At 52.3% G+C, this 24977-nt stretch overlaps 1 protein-coding gene across 11 annotated transcripts in view; it reads left to right on the top strand.

The window, feature by feature from the left end:
• NTNG2 (netrin G2) overlaps window positions 1-24977 on the top strand; it is a 49493-nt gene that overhangs the window by 11349 nt on the left and 13167 nt on the right. For all 11 annotated transcript variants that reach the window (XR_003399606.1, XR_003399605.1, XM_026860743.1 and 8 more), the window contains exons 2-4: window positions 8987-9630; window positions 22043-22215; window positions 23991-24017. Coding sequence is in view for 9 of the 11 variants with exons in the window: in XM_026860743.1 (XP_026716544.1) it covers window positions 8987-9630; window positions 22043-22215; window positions 23991-24017 (844 nt within the window). In the remaining 2 variants the exon portion in view is untranslated. The remainder of the gene's footprint in view (window positions 1-8986; window positions 9631-22042; window positions 22216-23990; window positions 24018-24977) is intronic.

The following is a 24977-nucleotide window of genomic DNA, read 5'->3' as shown; positions in this document are numbered from 1 at the left end:
TTGTGCTCGGACAACCTCCTTGACCAAAGTGGTCTCTTTTTTTTTAAAAAAAAAAAAAAAGAACATAGCATCTTGAAGAAAGCTATTAAGATTTCATTTTGAAAAGGCTCATTTTGCATTCAGAGCACCCCCAGCATCTCCACAGCCCGATGCTGTGGTGCTGACCCCGCCGGGGACCCCTCCCTGTGTGCCAACAGGCATCCCAAAGCGGGGCAGGCAGAGCTGTTCCCGAGACGTTTGCTGAGTTCGAGTCACAGCTGTGCTGTGGGGAAAGCCTGCTTGGGCACTGGGGGAAGGGGTAATTAGTGCAGGAGGAGAGGACCCTGGCCAGGCATCCCCTGGTGTCCCCCCCATGCCCATGCATTGAGCAAGGGGGGCACCAACTTCACCCGGGCTCACAGGGAAGGGCTGCTGAGCAACTGTTTGGCTCAAGAGGGGCCTCGTATTTCTCCTCAATTATCTGGATGCTCCCAGCCATCTCTGCCTGTGAGTTATGCCACTTGCCAGCTGTTGGAAATAATCGCTGTAAATTAATTACGGTTGTTTCACCCCTCTGATCCCTCCCAGCCCATGAATAGAGTGAAAATTAATTGTCAGAGAATATTTCCAGTTCTCTGGGAGTCCCATCCTGGCCACTGGCAGGTTATGGTTTATGCCCTGAAGCATGAGATTTAATTAGCCACAAATGTTATTTTTGATCATAAAATCACCTTGTCTTTTCATAAATCCAGATAGAGCAGTTGAACCCTCAGGTCAGAAGCATCAAGAGTGAAAATACCCCATAATGATGTTAGGGCAACCCTGCGTTTTCTCCCGGGTAAAAGCAATTCTGTTTGGGAAAGAGCATCGCATCCTGTAGCAGTTATTGAAAGAAAAATCAAGGAAGTTTCCCCAAATGAACGTTGCTCAGTGTGACCCTTGTCAAAAATTTGCATTGCAGAAAATAGATTTAACTCGGTATCAGTGGAGCAGATAAAGGCTGTTGCCACCAGGGCTGGGTCGGGGATGACATCCTCCCCGCTCGGTGGGTTATTTCCCAGTGCCGCAGCCCAGCTGGGATGGGGACAGGGACAGAGATCCCTGCAAAGCCCCAACACAGCCGGGGAAGGCAGAGCAGGGGATGGAGGTGAAGCGAAGCCCCACAGCTCAATCCTGGCATGAATCAGGGGAACTCAGTGGAGCGTAAAGGAGCAGGAAAGCAAACACGCCAAGATGATTGTTTCAGCTTTATCCTGCAGCCTCCTGAGCAAACGGATCCAGCTTGGTGCTGGATGGGGAAAGAGAGGGGGAGAAGATAAAACTTAGGGAGAAATGTATTCCAGAATACCCATGGGAGAGGCAGGAATGGAGCGGGCTGGCCCTCGCTCCCCTCCAAAGGTTGGGGACCCCCATCTGCCACAGCCATGAGTCCTCTCCATGACAGATGGGTTGTTCGGAGCAGGGGAAGCTGCAAGACACCCGTGGTGTCACCAGTCCACGGCGGGGACGTTAGCAGGGCAGGAGGGATCAGGTGCACATGAGGATTTTGCCAACGCGGTTGTTTTGCAGGATCTGGAGGAAATTTGATACCAACTTAAGGACTTTGTTGCTGTGCGAGGCAGTGTGGGGACGTTGTGAACCTCATCAGCTAACCTTTAAGTGGAAAATCAAAGGCAGGGTTGTAGGTGCCCTGCAAGAAGCAGAAGGGTCTTGGAACACACCAAGAGCCCTTTAAGCATCATGGCTTGACAGGGCAGGTGCTAAGGAGGGAATTGTCCCCTCCAGGGTGGAAGCTCAGAGCACTCCTGGGAAGGAGGTTTCTGTGCCGTATCTTGCCCCACTAAAGTTCCTCCAGCAGCCACCAACTGCTTCCACACGGGGATATTTTTTCCCCGAATTCCTTGTGCCACTCAGAAAACTCGATGAAAACCTGCAGGTAAGAGGGGCAGCGCCATGCAAACCCTCCTCACCCACAGCTCCTCCACCTCCAGCAGCGGTGGCGGGTGCCGGCTGATGCTAATGGCCCCGCGAGGGCCAGGAGGGACGGACAGCCTTTGGGAGGCACCGGACCTTCTGGCTGCTCCAGGAGCCAGCTCAGTGAGCAGATCTCTCATTTCAGACCTGCAGGAAGCTCCTCCTTATGTCGAGGGAACCAGACCAGGCTCTTTAGGCTACAGAGGGGGTGATCAAACAGTCCCCGGTCCCAACTATCATCAGTGCTTGCGGGAGAGCCTGGAGACACCCAAGGTCTGAGAACTCTCTGGCTGAGCTTGAGAGCCAGTTCTTGGGGAACAAACCCACTACAGAATAAAGGACCCAAAAGCAACCCACACGACAGCATAGAACTTTGTGCCAGAGAAATGCATTCAACATTTTTCCCCTTCCTATAAAAATCCAAGGATTTTTCCCCCCCCAACTAAAAAAATACAAAATTTAGATTTCCAGAACTAGTCCAAGTTGATGAGACCTTGTCATTATTCTTACTAGGAGACTGACTGTACTTAAAAACAAGTTGGTCCCAGTGTGACCTGGGTTTTAGCAGAGGCCTTGGCTTAAGCAACGCTATTCCATCAAGCAGAAGAGACCCCTGAAAGCAAAGCAACTCCTTGGGCCAAGACACCATTAAGCAAATCACACCAGGTCGTGGGAGCTGTGATGAGCATCCTTGGCTGAGCAGTACCAACTTTCACATCATCTACTTATTTTTCCTTGCTCAAATGTTGGGTATTTTTTTTTTCCTTTTAATATTATTATCATTTTTATTCTTCTTCTTCATTGTGCAGCTAGTGTTTGCAATTGCTTTCCAGCTTCCGTTTGGCATGGACATGTCCTAAAAGCTGCAGTTTTATTTCCGTGCAGCTTTCACCATTGACAACAGATGTCTAGTTTGTTTAAAATATTAAACAGCTTAATGATTAATCAAGTAATTTCACCTACAAAAATATATAATTTTTTTGCTATGAGGCTTAAAAATGGCATTATCTGCCAGGAAAAAAAAAAAAAAAAAAAAAAAAAAAAAAAAAAAAAAAAAGCAAAACAACTTTTTGTGCTCATTAAGAGCCCTAGAAACCAGCTGGACTTTGTAAAACTGGGCCTTTTATTGTGGCTGTTTTCGTCCCTCCCCAGCAAGGTGGAGAGCAGCTTTGCTGCAGCATCCTGCATTCCCATCACCACGCCTTGTCAGACCAGTATCTTGTTTCCTAAGAAATCCTTCTCAAGAAGCAAGTCCCTGTTGTCACCTTCAAAAAGTCACTTTTGCAGCATTTCTACCCAGCACTGACCCCGGGCACCCAGAGGAGGCAAAACCCAAGGGCTGGGTCTGCAGTCACCAGGACCGGGACATCCTACCAGCTCCAGAACTAGGACCATGTGAATGAACCTCATGAGGTTCAACAAGGGCAAGTGCAAGGTCCTGCACCTGGGTCGGGGCAAACCCTGTACAGGCTGGGGGATGAAGGCATTGAGAGCAGCTCTGCCAAGCAGGACCTGAGGGTACTGGTGGGTGAAAGCTGGACGTGAGCTGGCAATATGTGCTGGCAGCCCAGGCGGCCAACCATATCCTGAGCTACATCTAAAGCAGTGTGGCCACCAGGCTGAGGGAGGTGATTCTGCCCCTCTGACCAGAGATCCACCTGGAGTTGTGTCCAGCTCTGGGGCCTCCAGCACAGGAAAGACATGGGCTTGTTGGATTGGGTCCAGAGGATGCCACAAAAATGATCAGAGTGCTGGAACACCTCTCCTGTGGGGACAGGCTGAGAGAGTTGGGGTTGTTCAGCCTGGAGAAGAGAAGGCTCTGGGGAGAGCTTATAGCAGCCTTTCAGGGCTTAAAAGGGCTTATAAGAAAGATGGGGACAGACTTTTTAGCAGAGCCTGATGCAATAGGACAAGGGGTAATGGTTTTAAACTGAAAGAGGGTAGCTTCAGAGTAAATACAAGGAATAAATTCTGTACAATGAGGGTGATGAAACACTGGCACAGGTTGCCCAGAGAGGCTGTAGATGCCCCATCCCTGGAATCACTCAAGGTCAGGTTAGACGGGGCTCTGAGCAAGCTGATCTAGTCAAAGATGTCCCTGCTCACTGCAGGGCATTGGACTAGATGACTTTTAAAGCCCCCTTCCAAACCAAATCATTCTATGATTTGCCCCATGGAGGCATGATCTCGCTACGATGCCATTTGTTAAGACAACGTCCTCAACAAAGCTCTTGCAATTTGCCCCTTTGGGCTGAGCTGGGGCTAAGCAAGGTTGCAGAGCTCTTTAGGGCACCCTCAAGAAATGAGCAACCAAAAGAGCATGCTGGAGAGCTGGAAACCAGCAACATCTAGTTGCCATGAGGACACTCACGACTGATTTAATAGCGTGAGACTCAAAGTGAACTGGTTTATTTTAAGCTCCCTGAGACCAAGTTTGCCTGCCTAATGCATTCTGACTTTTAGATTGAAGACGTAAATATCTTGAGACTTTGGACAGATCCTTTGGAGGACACACAGCTTGGAGGAGGAAACCAGATTCAAAAATAATACCTGGAATTGTTTCAACAGTTCTATAACTGATCTTACTCGGACCAACGGAGTAGCCAAAGTATGGCCATCTGTTTCCGCTCCCCCCTGCCCTCCCGGCTGACTTCAAACCACCCCACCAGCAGAAAATGCACTGAGCATCCCGTGAAGGAAGAACAATTCAATAAACCTAAAACCAAAAAGGAACACTTCATTTTAGCAGAGGAAGCCGTAGTGATGTGACTCACTTGGTGGCTTTTGAGGCTCTCCCCCACGTTTCAGCACTGTCACTTAGAGGTTATTTTTTGCGTTTGCCCTGTTACAACCCGGCAGGTCTCGAGCCGTGTGCTGCTCCAGAGCATCGGAGCGGTTACAGACATCTTTGGGCTTGGTGCCTGCTGAGCTGAGCGTGTTTACAGGTTGGGATGTACAGGAGCCATCGGGGATTGTGCACCTCCATTCCCTGATCTCTGGGATGAGCATATGGGGGACAGGCAGAATTTTGGCTCCGCTTCTCCCTGCCCTTGACCCGCCAGGTCCCCTGCCAGAGACATGCCTGGCCAGCCCTGTCCCTCCAGACGGGACAGTGGGAGGGGGATCACACTTGTCAAACTTGGCCGCTTCCCTCACACTGCTCCTGGGGAACCTGTCCCACCTCCCACCCTGGCCACCCTTTACTGCTCTGGGTAACGTTTTTTTTCATGGTGGTTCGGTCACAGAGTCCTTCCCTTGTGTAATTTGGCCACTGCTTAAGGAAGCCTCGATAGGAGCATCGTCCGTAGCCCTGGAGGTGAAATTGGCCACTGTGGCCACCCTGGGGACAACTCAAGCAGCAAATACTCAGTGGAGAGTCATCTTAGACCAGCTTAAGGACTTTGGCAGCCCCGACAGCTGCCACACACAAGGAAGGGAAGCCACACGGCAAGAGCATTCTTGCCAGGACGGCTCTGTGCACACAGACTCCTGCTCATACAGAGCTGCTCTCAGCAGCAAGTCGGGTTTATTGGAGAACTTTTTGCTGCCATCTCAAGCCGATTCCCCACCCGAGCCCACCGAGATGCTGCACTGCTGCACCCTCCTTCAGACAAGAGCTGAAAACGGACCTCCAGGATGGTCTTTTCAGGACCGTCCTATTAAGCCATCTGTATGGCCACATTGGCAGGAGGACCATACTGCAACACAATATGTTGCCTCAGCACAGGAAATGTACTCAGAGCCCCCAGCGCTTCAGCTGATGGAGATTTTTCTTCCTTTTCCATCAGCCACCGCTGTAAAGCTGCGCTAAGAGGCAGCTACATCCCCCGGCAGGAAGCTGTGTCTCATTAGCAGAGGTAAACAATTCCCCTGAACGTGACGAGTCAGGAGAGCATATTAAATATGTCAATATCTTACGTTTTTTTAATCCCTTCTCCGGAACATCATGTCACAGTAGGCAAGACCCCCCAGCATGGCTCAGAGCCCTACTACACCCCATCTGGCATTTCCCCTTGCTCAGGTCTTTCTCCCCTCTTTGGGAAGGGAGTGGGGAGCTCTGGGCAGGTGCCCTCACCCACCCGAGCAAGCCTGAACACTCCATTGATTTCCCTTGCTCAGTTGGCACAGCTGCAAGCAAGTAAAAAATAATAAAAACTATCCAGCCATTTGCTTTTAAAACATCAACCGAAACATCCATTTAGTAGCCACCCTGCTCCGGGGATGGGACCGCACCGGAGCTCAGCAGCTCCAGCCCTTCCTCTCAGCGCACACAGAGATGGCAAAAGCCACACGATGCTCAACAGGCTGTAACGGGGGGAGCAAATCCCAGCACAGCACTCGTGGCTTTACTGCCGGGCAGGTGCGTGTCTGAGAGCAAGACAATGTTGAAAGCAGGACGGGTTTTACCCTGTTTTATCAACTGGCTTCTGCTGCTGTCCATGGCAGCCTCGTGCACACACGCACGACAACACATGCTTTATTTACAGGAGTCCCCTTTTCTCCCCAAGGCTGCTGCTGCATCCCCTGCAAAAGAGCCTGGTGCTCACGTACGGATCAGCTGCTCGCTGTTTTGTTTTATCCCTGCTGCTGGTGGAGCAGACTTCTGCCTCATTTACAGCGTGCTACTCACACACTACTCACAGGACAGAATTATTTATGTCCTCCTGAGCTTTTCTAGGCTACTCAGCCCTATGGGCTCAACTCGCTGTGCCAATAGTTGCTCACATTGTGTGTGTGTCTCTGAGCTGTGTGGAGGCACCAGAGAAACGTTTTACAGACATGGAGTGGAGAAGCTCTAAGTAGTTCCCAAGACTTTTGGTTGCCCAGCTGGAGATGGCAAAGCCCAGATTTTCCAGAGCACCTCATGTTACCCAGTAGTTCCCGTATTCAAAGTGCAGCCCCACAGCCCCACTTTGCACCCGAGAGCACCCATTTGTACAAGCCAGATCCCCTGCCCTGCTTTGTCTGGGGTGTACATGGGACACCCTAAAAGCACGCCACAAGCACTTAGACTCCCAATGGTTTCCCAGGTCAAAGCAAGCCCGTGGTGCAGGGTCAGTCTCCAGTGCTGTGGGCGCAGAAGCCGCCTGTTCCCACACTTGCAGCAGGGCTCTCCCAGCCCTGGGACACAACCAGCCTGCGCAGACCCCAGCCCTGCACCTCCTTTGTCTGAGCCCCCAGGTACCAGCATCAGGTCCCTGCGAGCCAGAGACCAGCCCCCGCCACACACACACCCCAAGCAGGAGCACGCTGCTCCCTCCACGCAGCACCTTTCCACAGGCTCCCGACCACGCACAAAGCATTCACAAACCAAACCACAGAACCCAAACTGTCTTACCTTGCAAGTCCGCTGTGCTCGGGAGGGTCAGATCTCACACCCCAGCAGACTCCTCACCTCCAGCCATCAGCTCTGAGCAGCTCCAGCTGCTTTATCACCTCCTCCTCTGCCAGGTGGCTCTGCCCCCCTGACGAGGGTCCCACCACAGCTGTCGTACCAATCCCTCTCCCTCTCCAATCCTCTGGATTCTGAGTCCGAGAAGGAGGTAAAGCAACAACAAAGAGATGATACGTATGCAAAAAAGATTTGTAGTGTGATGCAGAGGATTTTTGCAGGTGGTACCCACTGTAGCACAGCCCCACATCATCCCCGAGGCAGGTCTGACCCACACACTCCTGGAGGCAGGGGCTGCAGGGCAAGGAATGATGGCTTTAACACACGTGTGGATGAGCAATAAACCCATTGGCACAGCTAACCCTGATGCCCGCCTCCAAAACTTCAACATTTGGTGTGTGACCTTGATGATGTGTCCTTAGTGCAGTTCAGCACATGTGGATGCGTGTGGGTGTCCCTGCAAAACATGCGAGCTTGGCCGTGCCCTGTCACTTGTGGGCAGAATGGGATGGCTGAACCTTTTCTCCCGTTGCCCAGGCCTGCAGGCAATGAGTGATGTAGCAGTAGTAGCAGCAGACATTGTCGCCTGGATGGGATGAGCCATCCTTCCCACCGTGGTCCCTGTGGCTGGGTGAGGACCGTTGCATCTCCTGCGTGCAGCTGGGGAAGGCAGCACGGCTTGGGAAGAGCCTGTCCCCATGGGCAGCGGGGCTGCCAGGCACAGCTACATAACTTGGTTCCTGCAAAGACAGACGTTAACTGATGTTCCCTTCTATTTGCCACAGGCTAAGGGTGCCCAGAGAAGCAGCAAGTGGCTGGGGATGGTGTTCAGGCTGCAGGGATCCCAGGTCCCTTCTGGGTGCTGGTGGGTGGGCACAGAGACGCCTGCCCCTTTCCCTTCCCAATCCCCTGTGAGCTCAGCCTCCAGTTAGTTTGGGTATGTTGAACTGAGCGACCAGTAATGGTCACCACGTCAGGCTGAGCGGGTGCGTCCTGAGCACACCCGCCCTGCAGGTCCCCGAGGTCAGGAGGCTGTCTTGGGGACAACGGAGACACGGGGAGCCCAAATCTCTGCTCTCTCTGCTACCGCCCAGTCCTGTCCCAGCTCAGAGCTGGGGAGATTGGGTTTCCCTCCTCTAGCCATGCTCAGAAGCACTGGGGGGACGGTGTGCCCCCTGCCCATTCATCACCAGGAGCCATGAGAGGCACGGATGTGCTTTGGGGATTTTAGCCATTCCATTCTTGCAAGGGAGCAGGGGTGAATGCAGTTTTCTGTAGGCTTGTAACTTGGCCAAGCTTAAGCAAAGTTTCTCAGAGACTGTCTCAGGGAAAGCGCTTTCTATGAACGTTGTCCTCGTGCCAAATTGATTTCCCTTTGGGGAAAGGCCTTTCAAATGAAACAGCTCAGCCATTCTTATAGCAAAGGCAAAACCACGCATTTCTGTCTTAAATTTATGCTCAGAAACAGCATCATCCAGAGACAGACCCCCAGCATACTCCAGTTCAGCCCAGCTGTTAATGTTTGACACAAGCAGCTAAAACCAGGGTCCAGTAGTGGTGCGAGCTCGGCTGTGTGCCCATGATGCCCACGCGATGCCCAGGCGTTGCCTTCTTCTCTCGTGACCGTTGTTGTTGTTCCAGGAGAACCCGTACCTGTGCAGCGATGAGTGTGATGCCTCCAACCCGGACCTGGCCCACCCGCCAAAACTCATGTTCGACAGTGAGGACGAAGGTCTGGCCACGTACTGGCAGAGCGTGACATGGCGCCGGTACCCGGAGCCGCTGTTGGCCAACATCACGCTGTCCTGGAACAAGAGCATCGAGCTGACAGATGACATCGTGATAACCTTTGAGTATGGCCGACCCACCATCATGATGCTGGAGAAGTCGCTGGACAACGGGAGGACTTGGCACCCGTACCAATATTACGCAGATGACTGCATGGAGGCCTTCAGCATGCCAGCACGGAGGGTCCGAGACCTCTCCACCACCAGTGCCAACAGGGTCCTCTGCACAGAGGAGTATTCCCGCTGGGCGGGCTCCAAAAAGGAGAAGACTGTCCGGTTCGAGGTGAGGGACCGCTTTGCCATCTTTGCTGGCCCTGACCTCAAGAACATGGACAACTTGTACACCCGTCTGGAGAGCGCCAAAGGGCTCAAAGACTTCTTTACTGTGACCGACCTGCGGATGAGGCTGCTGAGACCGGCCCTGGGGGGCACCTACGTGCAGAGGGAGAACTTGTACAAGTACTTCTATGCTGTCTCCAACATTGAAGTCACCGGCAGGTAACGGCTGCTGTATTTCTTTGGGCATCTCTTCTCGGAGGGATGAGAAGAGGGTTACTGCTAGAAAATTAAGCCATCAGCGTTTCTGTCAACCGATAAGATTATCAGTGTTTCTCCCTCTAATACCCTTTCTCCCCAGGCAGGGCAGCATCGGTGATAAAACAGATGTGTCCTTGCAGGGAACGGCTGGGGCACCTCCAAGGCTGTGTCTGAGAGAAGGGCTCTGCGCTCCCCGAGCTGGTGCAGGGGAGCTGGGACATGGCTTGGATGGATGGTCGGGCTCTGAGTTTCCTCTCAGATACCCTGTTCCCAGCTGTGCAAACATAGCCAGGCTCTGCCCAAAAAGCTCAGGGGCAATGCTGGTGGATCTCGGGGGTTGAAGAGTGAGGCTCGCCCCACTGAACTCCAGCTCACTGCCAGTACAAGCAGGATGGGTCATCCCGAGTCAGTCCTGCACCTCTGGAGCAGCTCTGGCGCCAGCAGACGAAGTTTGGAGTGAGGGTAAACCCCCCAACAGATCTGGGGCAGGGGAAGGCAGGAGGGGGTTTGTTTCTCCTGGGTTTTGTTTTTCATTTCTCTGTACGATGCCATATGTTACATTATGACATCAACCGAAAAAGCAAAGTAAGGTGGAAAAATGCCGAGATGGCTAATTTCCCATCCAGCTTGTGGATTCAGCTTGTGTGAGACTTACAGACGAGAGGGGAAAAATCTCCCCATCACCCACCCCGTGCTAACAAGAATCACCACAGCGACAGAGGAGCTGTTTGTATCAGTTCCAAACCGTTTGATTCTGAGACTTGCAAGCAAAAATGTTTTGCAGGTGCCACCGAGGCTGGCTTTGAACCGGCTCCAAGGGGGAGGAAGCTGCAGCGAAGGATGGGAGAGCCCTTTTCTCCCACAGGGGCAGGCAGGAGACAGCAGTGAGGGCAGCAGCAGGCAGAGGGGATAGATCTCTCTCACGGTGTGGTTGCCTGTCTGGGATGAGCAGCCGTGGCTCTCGGCTGGGCTGGTGGCGTGTCGGGGTGCTGGCTGGTGGGACTGGGTGGGGAGGAGCCCGCGGGAGCTCAGGCACACGGGCAGAGCTGCGGGAGAGCACCTCTGTGTGCGTCTGCAGGCGCTCAGGTATTGGTGCAGTGTGCTTCTGTATAAATATGTGCAGAGAGATATTTTACACCAGCCTGTAAGAGGTATTGCCAGGTGTACTAAATATCCACAGGCCTCAAACAGCTCAGGATGGGGCAAAATAGCAAAATAAAGAGTGTGGAAGGGAGGGAAAGCAGGCAAAGGTGAGAGAAGAAGCCAGCGTGTTGCCTTCTCCTCCACCCCAACCACAGCCAGCCCTGCCCCGGCTCCATCTGCCGCAGCCTCACTCCCCAGGGCTGCCAAACTGCCCGCAGGGATGCTTGATGTTACTGGCAGCAGTGGCAAAGCCCCAGGGATCAGTTCCCAGCCAAGGCCCACGCTGACCAGGATGGCTGTCAGGAGGGGTTGGAGCTGGTGTATCAAGTTACCCAGGCTGGTTAGACTCCGTAACAGGGATGCAGAGTTTTCAGCTCAGAAAGTGGTAAATTAGGATTCGATGTTTGCTGTCAGTGTTTGATGTCAATGCTTGTGCAATGACCTTTGGCTTCCAAGCATGGAGATGACTGTGCAGATAACCCAGGATTCGTTACTGCACCTACAGCAGCTTCAGCATATTCGATGCTTTAAGGTACATGTTAAAATACTCCTGGTGTCCCGTGAATGCCTTCTTCCTCAGAGCCCTTTACCTTTTCTGCCTGCCTCAGGCAGGTTATGTAGCATCAGTACTTTTGACTTCAGCTGGTGGGGTTTTCCACAAACCAGTGCCTTGCTGGCTGTCCGCCACCTTCCTCCCCCCACACCCAGTCCCCCACCAGCTGTCAAACTCACTGGCCAAATTTAATACCATCTGATCGTAGCAGAGATCGTTTCAAGAGATAAAATCCCTGCAAACTTTGTGAAAAGAGGCAACTAGGACAGTGGAGGGAAACCCTTTTAAACACCCCAGGGAGGGGGAGACACAACTTCTATGAGACATCTGAGATTCCACAGCCGCCTGCACCCTGAAGACAGTGCTGGGGACGGGTGTGTGTGTGTCTGTGTCTGTGTCAGGCTGCAAATGTCCAGTGGAAGCTATAGTGCTGCTTTTTTGCTGGGGCCAGAATGAGATGGGCTGGGGTTTGTTGGCTAATTCCTGACAGCCTGCCCCTGGAGCTGACATGCTGCCTGCGAGGATAACTGCCTGCGTGGACGTGTGTCTGCGTGGATGTGTGTCTGTGAGGATGTGTGTCTGTGTGGATGTATGTCTGTGGGGATGTGTGTGTGTATGTATGGCTGACTGCGTGGACGTGTGTCTGTGAGGACGTGTGTCTGTGAGGACGTGTGTCTGCGTGGATGTGTGTCTGTGAGGATGTGTGTCTGCGTGGACGTGTGTCTGCATGGACATGTGGATGTGTGTCTGCGTGGATGTGTGGATGTGTGTCTGCGTGGACGTGTGTCTGCATGGACATGTGGATGTGTGTCTGCGTGGATGTGTGTCTGTGAGGATGTGTGTGTGTATGTATGGCTGACTGCGTGGACGTGTGTCTGCGAGGATGTGTGTCTGCGTGGATGTGTGGATGTGTGTCTGCGTGGACGGCTGCCCACGGCTGCCTGCCGAGCCGCAGGTCCTGCTTGCCTCTGCTTCCCTCCTGGCTCTGCTCACCGTGAGCTGCCTGACAGCAACTCCTCAGATGTAGCAGAGCCTCTGGGAGGAGAGGGCTTTTTCTTGGCCGGGGACAAAGGAAACTCTGAAAACTGTTTTTTCCAGCCCAAACTCCAAGTCCTAAGCTAGAGCAAGACCCCGGCTTTGCAGTGCTTCAGTTCTTGACGGCTGTCCCCGCTTGCTGGGCCAGTCCTGGGAGAGGGGGACACTCATCCTGGGCAGGGAAGAAGGGGATGCCTGCCCTGGGCTGACTCTGCCTGGCTCCGATGGGCACAGGGCAGGGAAGGATGACAGGCTGAGGAGCTGTGGATAACTGGTGTATAAGGTGGAAAAGCTTCATGTGAATTAACTCTGCTCCTGTGATTATTCTGGCCCCAGCAAGCAGGTTTTTTTCGCTGGAGAGCAATCTAATTCCCGCTGTAAGCAAAGCCAGTTACAGCGCAAGGACTAAAACCAAATTAAATCTTGTGTATGGCTCAACAAGAGGTGGGTTATTGAGAGGAAGAGAGGAGAAATCAATGTGAGCCTGACAGGAGCGCTGTGCGGGGAAGGGGGGAGGCAGGGCTGGGGACAGACACACGCTGCCTCTTCCAGGACGTGGGAACAACCATGTTTGAGGAACAGGAGGAAAGTGCCTAGATAAAATGGGGAGGGGTGTTAGAGATCCACTGCAGAGCTCAGGGAAATGAGAGGGAAGATAATTGTGAAGATATGAGGGCTCAAAGGCAAAAAGCAGCCAGAAGATTCCAGCTGGAGAGCAGAGACGTGAACAGCCCCAGGAGGCTGGAGGAGCGGTGCCCGGCGGCAGCGGCGTGTGGCACTGAGGAGCGGCGTGTGCCATCAGAGCGCGTGGCATTGCCTGTGCCCCCGTACGGTGCCAGGATTCTGGCAGGCGGCTGGCAGTGTCCACGGGGCGCTGAGACACATGGCAGCTTGTCTCCAGTTGATGTTCACACTCAGGGGAACAGCAAAACGCTTTGCCCTCAGAGCAGATCATGAGCCCGGGTGGTTTCTCATGCCGCAGCCTTAGCTGGTGAGTTCAGAGAGATTTCTCTGATCCCCACAGCCCACGTGCTCCTGGGCCTCCATCCAAGTGCAGCCCATCCTTCACCCCTCTGCTTCCCACCAAGGAAAACCCCTCACCTCAATCTCCCAGAGCTTTTGGCAAAAGCAGAAAGAGACGGAGCAAAGAACGTGGGGAGAAGGGGAAGGAGTTTGCTGCCTTCTCTTCTCTTGTAGGCCAGATGGACCAGGGTGGTTCAAGAGTTTTCCAGGACCTTCAGAGGATCTGGTGCATCCTGAGGGTCACTGCACCCTTCCTGGGTGCTTCAGGGCCTCCTCTGCCCGCCCTGTCTGGACCTCTGCCTCCCATGACCTCAGCCAGGTCCGTTTCTCTCTTCATGGCTGACAGTTTATTTTTATTCTCTTTCTTCTCGGTATCTTTTTCTTTTCTTTTTCTTTCTTCTTCCATCCTGTCCCTATTGATCTGAGGAGTAACTGGAGATGCAGAGGAGTCAAGACAGGAATAGACACGAGCAAGCCCTTGGCCTTTGTGCTTGTGTGTGTGCCAGGCAGGGTGGGGAAGAGAAGCGGAAAGACTTTTCCCCACAGATCTCTCTATTCACAGCTTAGTTTTCTCCTCGGTGCAGAAATGAGCTCAGTCGTCTCCTCAGGAACGGGTGAATGAGCTTTTCCTGGCTGCCAGGACTGACGGCCGGCGCAATGAAAGCCCCTGGTTCTCTTCCCATTACACACTGTGTCTCTTTGGAGTAATTTTTTCCCCTTCATAACGTCAGTCACCGCAGTGCTCAGCAGGGCACGCTCCATCACGGAGACGTTAATAAGCCATAATTGAAGTTAATGTGCCATGGCCAGGACATGTGGATCCAGTTAGGAGAAATCAGATTGAGCAGAAGTGAATCAATTTTAGGCTAATTATTAAGATTTCTCACCTTCGTCCTCCCCTGCCCCAGTGCATGCTCTGTCTGTCTGTCTGTCCATCCTGCCAGTGATGAGCAGTCCCCGGGGGAAGGCCGGAGGAGGGAGAATTACTTGTCACTGAGCAGCTCCATGTAACAGTGCCTCATCTCAGGCTTTGCTCAGGCTAAAGAGGCACAACAAGAAGATGAGGTTTCCAGTTTTTAACAGCATGTCCTTTCCTCTCTTCACCAATGGCTTTTCTGAGAGTTTCCTTGGCTTCTCTTTTGCCTACACAAAAGAATTGAAGGGAAAGGCCCTCTGTGCTCCTCTGCTTTGATCCCTGTCTTCCCCTTGTGCAGTTCTTGATGCTGTGTGTGGATGCTCTCTGGGAGGCTTTGCTCTCCACTGGAGTGGAGAGTTTGTACTAGCGAAGCAGAACAAATTTGCCCAGCCCATTATCCTGGTGCCAACAGCTAGGATCAGGCACTCCAGACCTGGAGGATCAAAGCCATTCCCCAAAGCACCTCCTTCAGTAAATTGAGCTGGTTAATTGTCAGTGGTACCCATATGCAAGGGATATATTCTTTCTGCCTTCTCGGTGACTCTCAAGATGCAGTGATGCTCAGTGCTGTACTGCTGTTGAAGGTGAAGCAATTCCTGCTCAGCCTGGTAGCTGCCTCCCACTTCTGCCCTCCAGGCAAGCACAATAATGGCAGCTCAGCATGCTTCCCCTCCGGTTGTACCTCAGGTCAAACCAGGGGTGCCACCGCATAGTGTGTCCCGGCTGCCTCCAGCCTGCTTTACCCGGCTTGGACATTTCTCCTTCTGACTGTTGATGAAGCTGTTGGAGAGCCTCCAGCCATACAGCTTTGCCATCTTGACTTCTCTGACAAAGCTGCCTCTAGAAGGGAGAAAAGAAGAAGGTTTGGTCTGTGGAACAGTCTCTTGTTGAGGCTCTTAGATTCTGTGTATTGACTGGTGCCCCCTTGAGCATCTTTCCCTGAGAAGCAGGGTGGGACCTGCCAGTTGCTCCACTGCTGTTTCGCAGAAGGAGAACAGGCAGGAACCTGGGGTAAATGATTGCGAGAGTGTGGCCTTCCCCAGCTGAGCTTGCCCAGCCCCAGTGATGCCAGAGCATCACCCCCAAAATAGCCATGACCTCGCCCAAACATCCCCCAACAACCAGCCCAACACCCCTGCAGAGCACGGCCAGCCTGCGCCCGCACTCAGCACCTTTGGGGAGACCATGAACACCAGGGCAAGCACGGCCCCTGCCTGTCCCTGCTCCTTCCCCCGCAGCTCCTGGCAGACAGACTTCAGGTCCCAGGAGGTAACAGCATCCTCGTGTCAAGGACGGCCAAGTCTGCGCCAGTGGTGCACCGCATTCCTCAGCCCATCCTCGCCTCCGTGCTGGGCAGCCCCCGAGAGCTGGATGGCTGAATTTTGCTGGCATTCCTCCAGGCTGGAATTAGCTTGAGTTCAAGCAAAATTTTGCTCTTGGTCATATGGTTAAATTAAGTTAATGCACAGCAACTGTTTGCTTGGCTTTCCTTGAGTCTCGAAAAGGTTTTTACTCCCACTGCAGCAAGATGGAGGGGAAACTTGCTGAGCGGGAGGGAGGGAGTTAGCGAGAAACCCGGTGAGCTCCTCCTTCCCCCAGATGCTCGTGACACTTTGTCAATAGCCGGAGACGGATGCCCAAGGTCCTATTACCTGCTCCTGCCTTTGGTTTGTGAAGGTTTTTATTTCCCCTCCGATTTTGTTGCCGAGTTGCGTCCGGCCCTGAGCGGATAATAGAATTTCATCGATAGACTGAGAAGGTGATGTATGTTAAAGCACTTAATATAAAGAGACTTCTACAGGAGCCCAAATTCAATTTGGCCAATGAACTCAATTGCAGGCATTATTGCATTCCAGGAGAAAGACCAAGAGCATTTATACACATTACTCTGCAAATATTTATGTTCACGTATCCGTGTGATGTCCTCTTCACCCTTCCTCCCTTCTGTTGCCTGACCCCCTAATGGGGAAGTTTGGTTTCGTGTTTGCTTTTTAAGGCAGCTTTGAATGTAAATAATGTTCCACCAGTCAGCAGGATCTTGACAGCTGGTGAGTGTCAACTTATTTTAAATAAATAGCCTCTCGAATGAGAACAGCCAGCTAGCGTGCTCTCCACTTTGGCATCTTTTAAATTGTCTCCTCTTTGTAACCCAAACCTCAAATCATTTCGAAGGGCAGCGAGGAGGGTTCCTCCCTGCCAGAAGGACTCATCTGTCCCTACCACACAACAAAAATGAAAACCCACAAGGAAAAAAAAAACAACAAACCACTCACAACATGTCCCTCTGACCTAACCCAGGGCTGTTTTTCAGTTTTTTGGCTGCAAAAAGCAGCAAAACCCAAAAGCCTCTCTCTCTCTGTTTCAAGCGGAAAGAAACAATATGTTAAAATGGCTTTTCCTCCCCCTTCAGCCCCTGGACCGCAGGCTCAGTTACACTCCCAGCCCTGCTCCTGGGATGAATGAGCTGCTGTCACCTTCTTCAGCCCTTTCAGCCCTGCTCCAGTCACTGGCAATAGCAAACCTCTGCGGAGCGATCTCCCAGCAAGGCAAACCCTGATATAACAGCTCTCCGCGAAGGGACGGTGCTTCTTCCGTGGCCCGGCCATTAGAAGTTATTTTTACCTGCTTCTGCACGCACAGATGGGCCAGAAACAATCCAAGCTCAGCACCCGTTATGCTTTGCCGAAAAGATTTGCTCTGCTTTTGCTGAGCTGCCAAAACAGTTGCAAAGGAGCAGGTAGAAAGTGGGTAAGTCATGGCCAGGCAGCTGCCGGGGTGTGCTGTGAGCAACGGCTGGGAATGACAATAGAGAGATGGAGAAGAGTTATTCATGTTTCCCCGAGAGCTGAGATCAGTTGAAACATCATTTTCCTTGGGGAGGGAGAGGAAAGAGCTCCCTTCAAACACATTGTCCCATGAGACTCATTAAAGGCTCATCAATTACAGTGAGAGCAAACAATTCAGGGGAAAGCTATCATAAGCCTTCCTTTGGATGGCAGTCATTAGCAGCGCTCTGCTGTGCTGCCTCTCTCCAATGCCAGCTCGGGCAAGCAGAAAGGGAGTAGGGGCTACCACTGCCAAGCTGATGATGGGGGGAAGCCAGAGCCCGGTGGCCCGGGAGCCAACAGGAGGGGACCAGGTCTCCACAGCATCCCTGGGGTCACGCAGTGGCATCCTCATGGAGAGCATGGGGTGGAGAGCATGGGGTGGAAGGGAGGTGGTGGCCCACCGTAGTGGACTTCTGTTGCCCCATATCCTCACCCAGGACTTTTTAAGGAGCTCAGGGCAGGAGAAAATTGGGCCACGGTGGGAGCTGAGCGAGAGGTGCATGGGGACAGAGCAGCTCTTTGGGTCTCCACCCAGTGAGGGGTTTCTCCAGCCCTGCCCCGCACAGCAGCGGGGTCATGGCATCAGGCCTGAGCGGGGGCTGCCACCACCCCATGGCTGCCTCAGCCCCACAGGGAGGGATTGGGATGAAAAGATGCTCTTTGCCTTTCTCTGCCCTCCTGCCCTGCACTGCAAAGTGGGAGTATGGGCGGAAAAAGCGGTTGTAAAACACATAAGAATCCTTGGAAGGAAAGCAAAGGGCTGGGGTAGCTTTTAAAAATTATTTCAAAAGTAGTTATTAATGAAAGCTCAGGGACAGGGGCTGCTTTCCCACTCCCAGCACAGCTCCTGCAGGTTTGAGGCACTTACCCCCGCCTTCACCCCCTGTGCACGGGCATCTCTGTCCCTTGCACGTGGGCTTGGCCCCAGACGCCTCTCCAACCACTCACTGCTGTGACCTCCAGGATGCTGACCTGGAGAAATGCAGGGACTGCAAACTGTTCTTTATGACTGTGGGGAAAAAAAAAAAAGAAAAAAAAGAGGACACTTTCCTGTAAACTTTCCTTGGCGCTCCAAGCTCTGTGATGTTCCCTGGTGGAGGCATTGGCAGCATCAGAGCACACTGCACCACTCTGAGGGAAGGCAGCAGCTGAATGACCTGCACTAAAATAAACTCATAAATGCCCCATCATGCAAACTGTAATGTCTTGGGCCACACATTGCTCCAGCCACTTTTGCTGGGAACAGTATAAACCAGTTTCTATTTAATGCAAAATGCAGTTGTGTGCACCTAGTACCAGCCTGGCACAGGACTTGGGTGTCCCTGGGCCACGGAGGGTGCCTGTGGCTGTTGTAGCTCACGCTGGGGCTGCTCTCCCCCGGGCTGTGCCCCACCACAGCTGCATCCTATGTGTGCTCTGAACGCTCACCGAGAAACAGCACTGTCACCGCTAGCCTCGACCCATGAGCTGGAGGAGAAACGCTCCCAGCCCTTCAGATCTGGTGCCAAAGAGACCACTCTGCAACCAGCGCCTTGCTGGAGCAGCCCCGGGACGGGAGCGGGGCCATCGCTGCCTTCTGCAGGACACGGCACAGGGGTCTGCCCCACTGCTGCTGTTTAAGCCTCATTGCTAAGTAGCTCCTAACCTTTCCCTTCATCCTCTCTTCCCTGCGATGGCTGGCCGCCCGAGGAAGATGAGTGGAGGCAAGCAGGACTAGCGGCTCCCACCCAGGGGACAGGGCTAATGCCATTTACTCCAGTCTCCACCAGCTGGATCTTGGCTGGGGAAAGACGTTGTGCACAAATCATTTGTGAGATCACATCCTTGGGCTGCAGGCTCAGAAGAAGACGCCTGAAGAAGGGGTTAAAGCCAAGCCCAAGCAGCAGGGAGGCCCGGATACAGAAACCTTCACACACAAAATGGGGTTGGCAGTCAGGGCTGGCTGAAGGCACTCAGCTGTTTGCTATTAAATAATGCAGCCTGATTGATTGGGCTGAAAAGTGCTGTGTTGCGGGGTCAGCTTGCTGGGGTTACAGTTCTCTGCTTAGATTGATGATCCTCAAAGGTCAAATTCAGAAAGCAATTCCCCGGTAAAATTGATCCTTTGGATAACAAAACTTTTGCACAGTGGCGAAGGACCAAGCAGTGAGAAATATAAGTGACTCGGGTGCAGGCAGGCAGGGTGATCAGCTACCTCTGCTTTCTCTTTATTTAATTCCCCTTGTTTAAAGCAGTTAGGGAGTGAGGGTCTTCTCTGGGAAGATGGGCAGTGCCCCATCACCCCTACACGCAGTGGCTGGGGGATGTCCATGAGCACCCACCCTGTCCCCATCCCGCGGGCAGGGGGGCGCAGGTGCCTTTGCAGGGGTGGGGGGCAGCTGGGGGCTGTCCTGGGAGCTGGTGCTCAGCTCCTGGCTCTCCTCAGCAGCGAGTGGGGGGGTGTGTGTATGAGCAGGCATGTCTGACTGCCTCCTGCACGCATCTGTGCCTCCATCTCCCAGTAGCACAGACTGGGTCCTGCTGTGTGGTGGAACTTCTGTAGCTGGAGCCAAATTAATGGTGAGGAGGTTTCACCTTCCTGCACAGCAGCAGCTTGAAGCCAGCAGAAGCACCCTGAAATGGCTGCTTGGCCCTCAGCAGGGGATGCCAGGAGCAAGGATGTGTTACAGGCAGCAGAGGGGTGATCAAGGTTGCCGCAGGCCACCATGGGGGACCAGGTAGTGGTCGCCCAGGGCTGATGTCCCCACTGCAAGACTAGCAGGGTCAAGAACAGGAGCCAAGTGCTACATCCACATCATTGCAGACTTCAGAGGAAATAAGAGGGATACCAAGCCCTGCCTTCCTTGTACCCCCTCCCCTGGGGCTCTTAAACTCCCCCTCAGCTGCTTTTTAAGGTTGTTGGCTCCCATCATCTTGCTCCCACCAGAGGGAGGAGGGAGGAGAGCTGCAGCTCTCAGAAGCTGTTGCTCTGATTCAGGCTGGGCCCAGAGCGGCAGCAGTGAGGCTTTGACCTGCTTTAACCCGCTATCTTGCCTTGTTTCCTCCCGTCTGCTCATTTTGAAGTGAGAGAAGGAGGCCGTGATGTGTGGACGCTGAATAATTCAGTCTGGCTCCGCAGCACCCCGGGGCTGAGCATCGCCTCTGCTAAAGGGCTGGGACGGCTCAGACGAATTCCTTGCTCATCAGAGGCAGAGGGGACACAGAGCAGTTGAAGCACAGCATCCCTCCTGTGTAGGTACCAGCCAAAGCCACTTCCTTCCCCCAGACACTCAAATTCATGGCTTGCTCCTGGAGCACTGGTGCTCAGAGCCTGTTAGTGCTTTCAGGCGTGACAGGGCATCTCCAGCTCTCACTAACACACAGCTTCAGCTGGAGCATGCTGAGTGTGTCTGCCTCTGCTCCATGGACCACGTTTTCTTCCTTCCTCCCTTTTAATATTCCCTCCTCTGCATGGCCAGAGACAGGGCAGAGTTTTAAGACACAGAGAGAGACTGTTCATCCAGCTTATGCTTAGCTTCTGAGCGGGGTTTGCTAGAATTAAGGACAGAGAGGGGAGGGGGAGAAAAAAAAAGCATACATGAGGTCAGCTTATCCAGCCATGCGTGAGGAGGAGCACAGCAAAGGCGGCCTCCTCAGGTCAGGCAGGCAGCTGGGAGCATCTTGGGGGGCTCCAAGGGAGAGGGGGAGAGGCACCAGCAGCTGGCAGCCAGGAGGGACCCAGCTCATGGTGCCCAGCCTAATCCAGGTTGTTTATCCCAGTGCAGACAGAGCACATGAAGAAGCAGGCTGTGTTTCCTCTATCTTCTCTGCAAGCAGTTCATTCCCCTCGGTTCTGCATCTCTTGTAATTAGCCCTGTAACACAGAGCGCTACCCAGTCAGACTTCTCTACCCGTTCACATAAGGCACAGTATTACCATTTTCTAATGGTTCAGCTTCCGAGAGTGTAAATTATTGCACAAAGCAGTGAGAAAAAACAGTGGGCTGTGCTAGGGATCCACTGTCTGGAATTAAATCAGAGGTTTTGGTCCCTGAAGTCTCTGTCTGATGGCCTGAGCTCGGGCCCGGGAGTCACCAGAGCCACGTGTGAGTTACGGGCTCAGCCTCTGTGCTCTGCGCAAGTTACCTCCGGAGTCTGAGCAACAGGAATTATTGTGCACAGAGATAATTATTCCCTGCGTACTGCACTACAGCTCATTAAAAGTTTGTTAATGTTTGCAAATTGCTGAATAGTGTTTTTCGTTGTTGCCTTCTCTGATGAGGCAGGGACTAAAAGGCAGATTCTGATGGTGACTTGTTCTCTGTGTTATTTTGGTCACAGCAGGCTGGGGCTGTGCTGCACATAGGGAAAAAGGTTTGTGTTGTGCAACTTCACACCACGGGAGAAAACGCTTTTGACTTCAGTACAGCGTGCAGGGGTCATGGGGCTGGGTCCCACCAGCGTTAGCCATGCTCCATTTAAACCCCCAGGCTGTCCTCTCTGCCTTCAAGTAAAAGCCTCCATCTGAGCTGATCACACGAATTTCTGTAACAGCCTGAAGTCTGTGTGACTCCTTCCTGGAGTCTCAGCTGGAAATGTTGACTTACCATTAAATGGTCTGTTCTTCTGCGGTCGGGTAGTGGGAGTCAGGTATCTCTCACCTTGGAATGGAGACTGCAGATCCACCTTGGGCGAGGAAGGAGACATCATAACCCCACCACCAGATACCCAGGGAAAACAGCTGAGTTCAGTGAAAAAGTCCCGCAGAAGGACCGGGAAAGGGGGTAACCAGCCCAGCTTCACCACTACATTTTCCTGCACACGGATGGCACTACACCAGGGGCAGGGAGGAGCAGCAGTAGTACCTGACAGCTCTTCTCCTGTCTCCCTCCTCCAGGTGTAAATGCAACCTCCATGCCAACCTGTGCACCTTCAAAGAGGGCAGCCTTCAGTGCGAGTGCGAGCACAACACCACGGGGCAGGACTGCGGCAAGTGCAAGAAGAATTTTCGCTCCAGGTCTTGGCGAGCAGGATCCTACCTGCCTCTCCCCAACGGGTCCCCCAATGCATGTAAGTAACCTGCAGCGAGCCGGCCCTGGCTGCACTCCCACCTCGGGCTGCACAGCGCCCACAGATGGGAGCAGGTTTTCATCTTGTCCTTCTCCATCTTGAATCAGTGCAGGATACTCAACTTTTGAAAGAGAAGTGGGTATTTATCTGTGTCTTTGGTACACAGAGAAATGAGAGAGGATCTGCGTAGATGCAGAGGTGATTTGTTGGTTCCTGGTAGTTGAGTGATGAGTTGAGATGGTTGAGAACAGAGAGGATGACGTTGGGCCAAGATGTAGGTCCATGGCTTTGTGGCAGTGCAAATGACTTTCCTTTGAAGACATTATTTAGCCACAGTAGAGCACTGGCTGTCAAGTAGGGCTCAGCGCTGGCGCTGCTCTGCTGCGGGAGGGCAGGTTGCTTTCTGGATTGCTTTCTGGGTCCCGTTCTGTGTACGTCGGTATTTCAGGCAGGCGCCGCGAGCTGCAGTCCCTCTGCGCAGCTCCAGTCTCATCCAATTGCCTGCTGGAGCAAGGCACTGACAGAAGCAAAGGCGCGCAGACGAGATGAAGGATGCATACCCACCATCGTTCGAGCAGGGGAATTGGGGCAGGAAACATCACAGATGGGCCAGTTTCTCCTGGGTTTCTGTCCAGTCCACATTAGCAGATTTGTTTAAATGTCACGGAGACACAGTAGCCACTCCAGCCTTTCAAGCAGCAGCTTTGAGCATTACCAAAGAGAATCTTTTCCTTCCCTCCCCCCAAATTTTTTGAAAGATTTATGTGCTTTAAGATGATCAAAGCTGAAATTCAGGCTCCGAAGGCCGTGACGGGAATGTTTTGTGTGTGCCAGGGCTGGTAGACGAGCAGGTTCTTTGAAAGGGAACGAGCTTGTCAGCTCCCACCAAGCGGCTGCATTGCTTCAAAGGAGCCTGGGAGAGTTTCTGGTGTTGACAGGCACAGACATGCTGTTCTCTCTCTTTCCCTCCCCTCCGTTCCTTGTGTCTCTTCCTATTTCTCTTTCTCTTCAGCTCTTTCTTCTCCCATTCATCTCTCTTCCCATCTGTCACTCAGTCTTCTTCCTCCCCCCCCAACCCCAACTCTCCCTCTGTTACTTCCTCCTTCCCCCATCAGCATCCTCTTCCTCTGCAACAGAGGCAGTTCTCTGAAGTCCTCTCCTCTTGGTGGTCCTGTGCTTTCTGTTCATGCAAAGCTGAGACTTTTCATGATTCACCCACTTGTTATAGTCGAGAGGAGCGTGGCCATTAGTCTCCTGCGTGCTGAAAGCCAGAAGCTGCCGCTTGGATGGCCTTTGACAGGCGGGTTTGAAGCCAGTGGCTTTGCAGCATCCCGTTGAGCAAGCGCTGCAGTGGGAAGGGTCTTCAACCCTTCTCACTCACAAAGGACTGCCGTAGGTGCAACAAGCTGGTTCAGACCCTACAGTTTATACTTAGCACAGTGAACCTCAGCAGATGTGCTTGGCCTTTGCTGGGCTTTAACGGTAGGTCAAGGAAATGGTTAACAGAAAAAAACTATCAGCAAGGACCAAGCTGGTTTTTCTTCCCCAGGTGAAAAGCTGGAGATGCCAAGACCCCAGACAGCACTCTCTGCTTGCCTCTGTGGTTTGACAAAAGCAGCTTTTGAGATGTTGCAGCAAACTGATGTGCCTATGAGCAAGACCCCCGCTAATTAGTTGCTGTTCAGTCCCATGTCATGTGTCTGTTTGATCTTCTGCTGGTATGAGAGCTGATGGCGTCCTGCTTCCAGTGACCCGGCTTCTTCTTCTTTTTCCAGGTGCAGCTGCAGGCTCAGCCTTTGGCAGTAAGTAAAAACATAACTGAAATGCTGGCATTTAACACTTCGGTGCATGGTCCTTGAGGATGTCACTAGGAAAAAAAAAAAATGGTTATTTTCTGTCCATTATCATTTTCCAGGCAATAAGTCATCCCTAATTGTGCCTCATTTTCTGTCCTGTCAGAGAGTCTTATATTTTCTTTCTTTGACTTCAGTAGCCTCATTTTGCTTCTTCCTCTGGCATGGTTTCCCCCCATGAGGTTCGTTAGTATGGCAGCCGGAAAGGAAATAAAAAAAGACTCTTCAAAACCACCAGTGCTCGCTGTGAACTCCCCCCTCCCCTCCCCAGTATTGCAGAATTCTGCTCTGAGAAGGAGCTGGGTTTGAATTATTTGGCATAGCATCCACTCCGGGTCACCTTGGACTATTGATAAAAAACCATGTGTAGAGTTTGTGTACATCTGTATGTACCCGTGTATGTATGCAAACAGATGTCTATGAAGTGTCCGCAGCAAAGACGGTAGAACTCAGCGGGGATTTCTATTGAAAGATTGATGGTACAATGGGAATCCTCATTTAACAAAGCTGGAGGTAGCTTGAAATCATAGAGCCTTGAGTTTTGGTTAGGCAGAAGCCTGGATTTGAATTTTGTGGCTTGGAATTACCCTCCCGAAGAAACGAATCAGAGAGCTGAATGAATAATGAATTCTTTGGTTTGCAGGCAAGTGCAAAAAATCGGAGGAGAAACAGGTTCAGAGAAATGCAAATGCAATTAAGAAAAATGCACCTAATTGAAACGTGGAGGATGGTTTTTTCTGGGTAAATGAACCATACTTAGATTTTAAGCAGTCAAATTTAAATGGTTAAAAATACAAACTCTCCCTCAAGTAATTTAGGACTAAAAAAAAATTAAATGTTTTAACAGTTCAAAATATTCTTTGCTTTTCTGGTCAAAACCATTTTGATAACTCTCTTTCCCTCCCCCCC

The sequence above is a fragment of the Athene cunicularia genome, assembly GCF_003259725.1.
Source record: "Athene cunicularia isolate RWA chromosome 17 unlocalized genomic scaffold, athCun1 chr17_part1, whole genome shotgun sequence".
Taxonomy (NCBI): Eukaryota; Metazoa; Chordata; class Aves; order Strigiformes; family Strigidae; genus Athene; species Athene cunicularia.
This window is presented reverse-complemented; position numbering and strand designations above follow the sequence as displayed.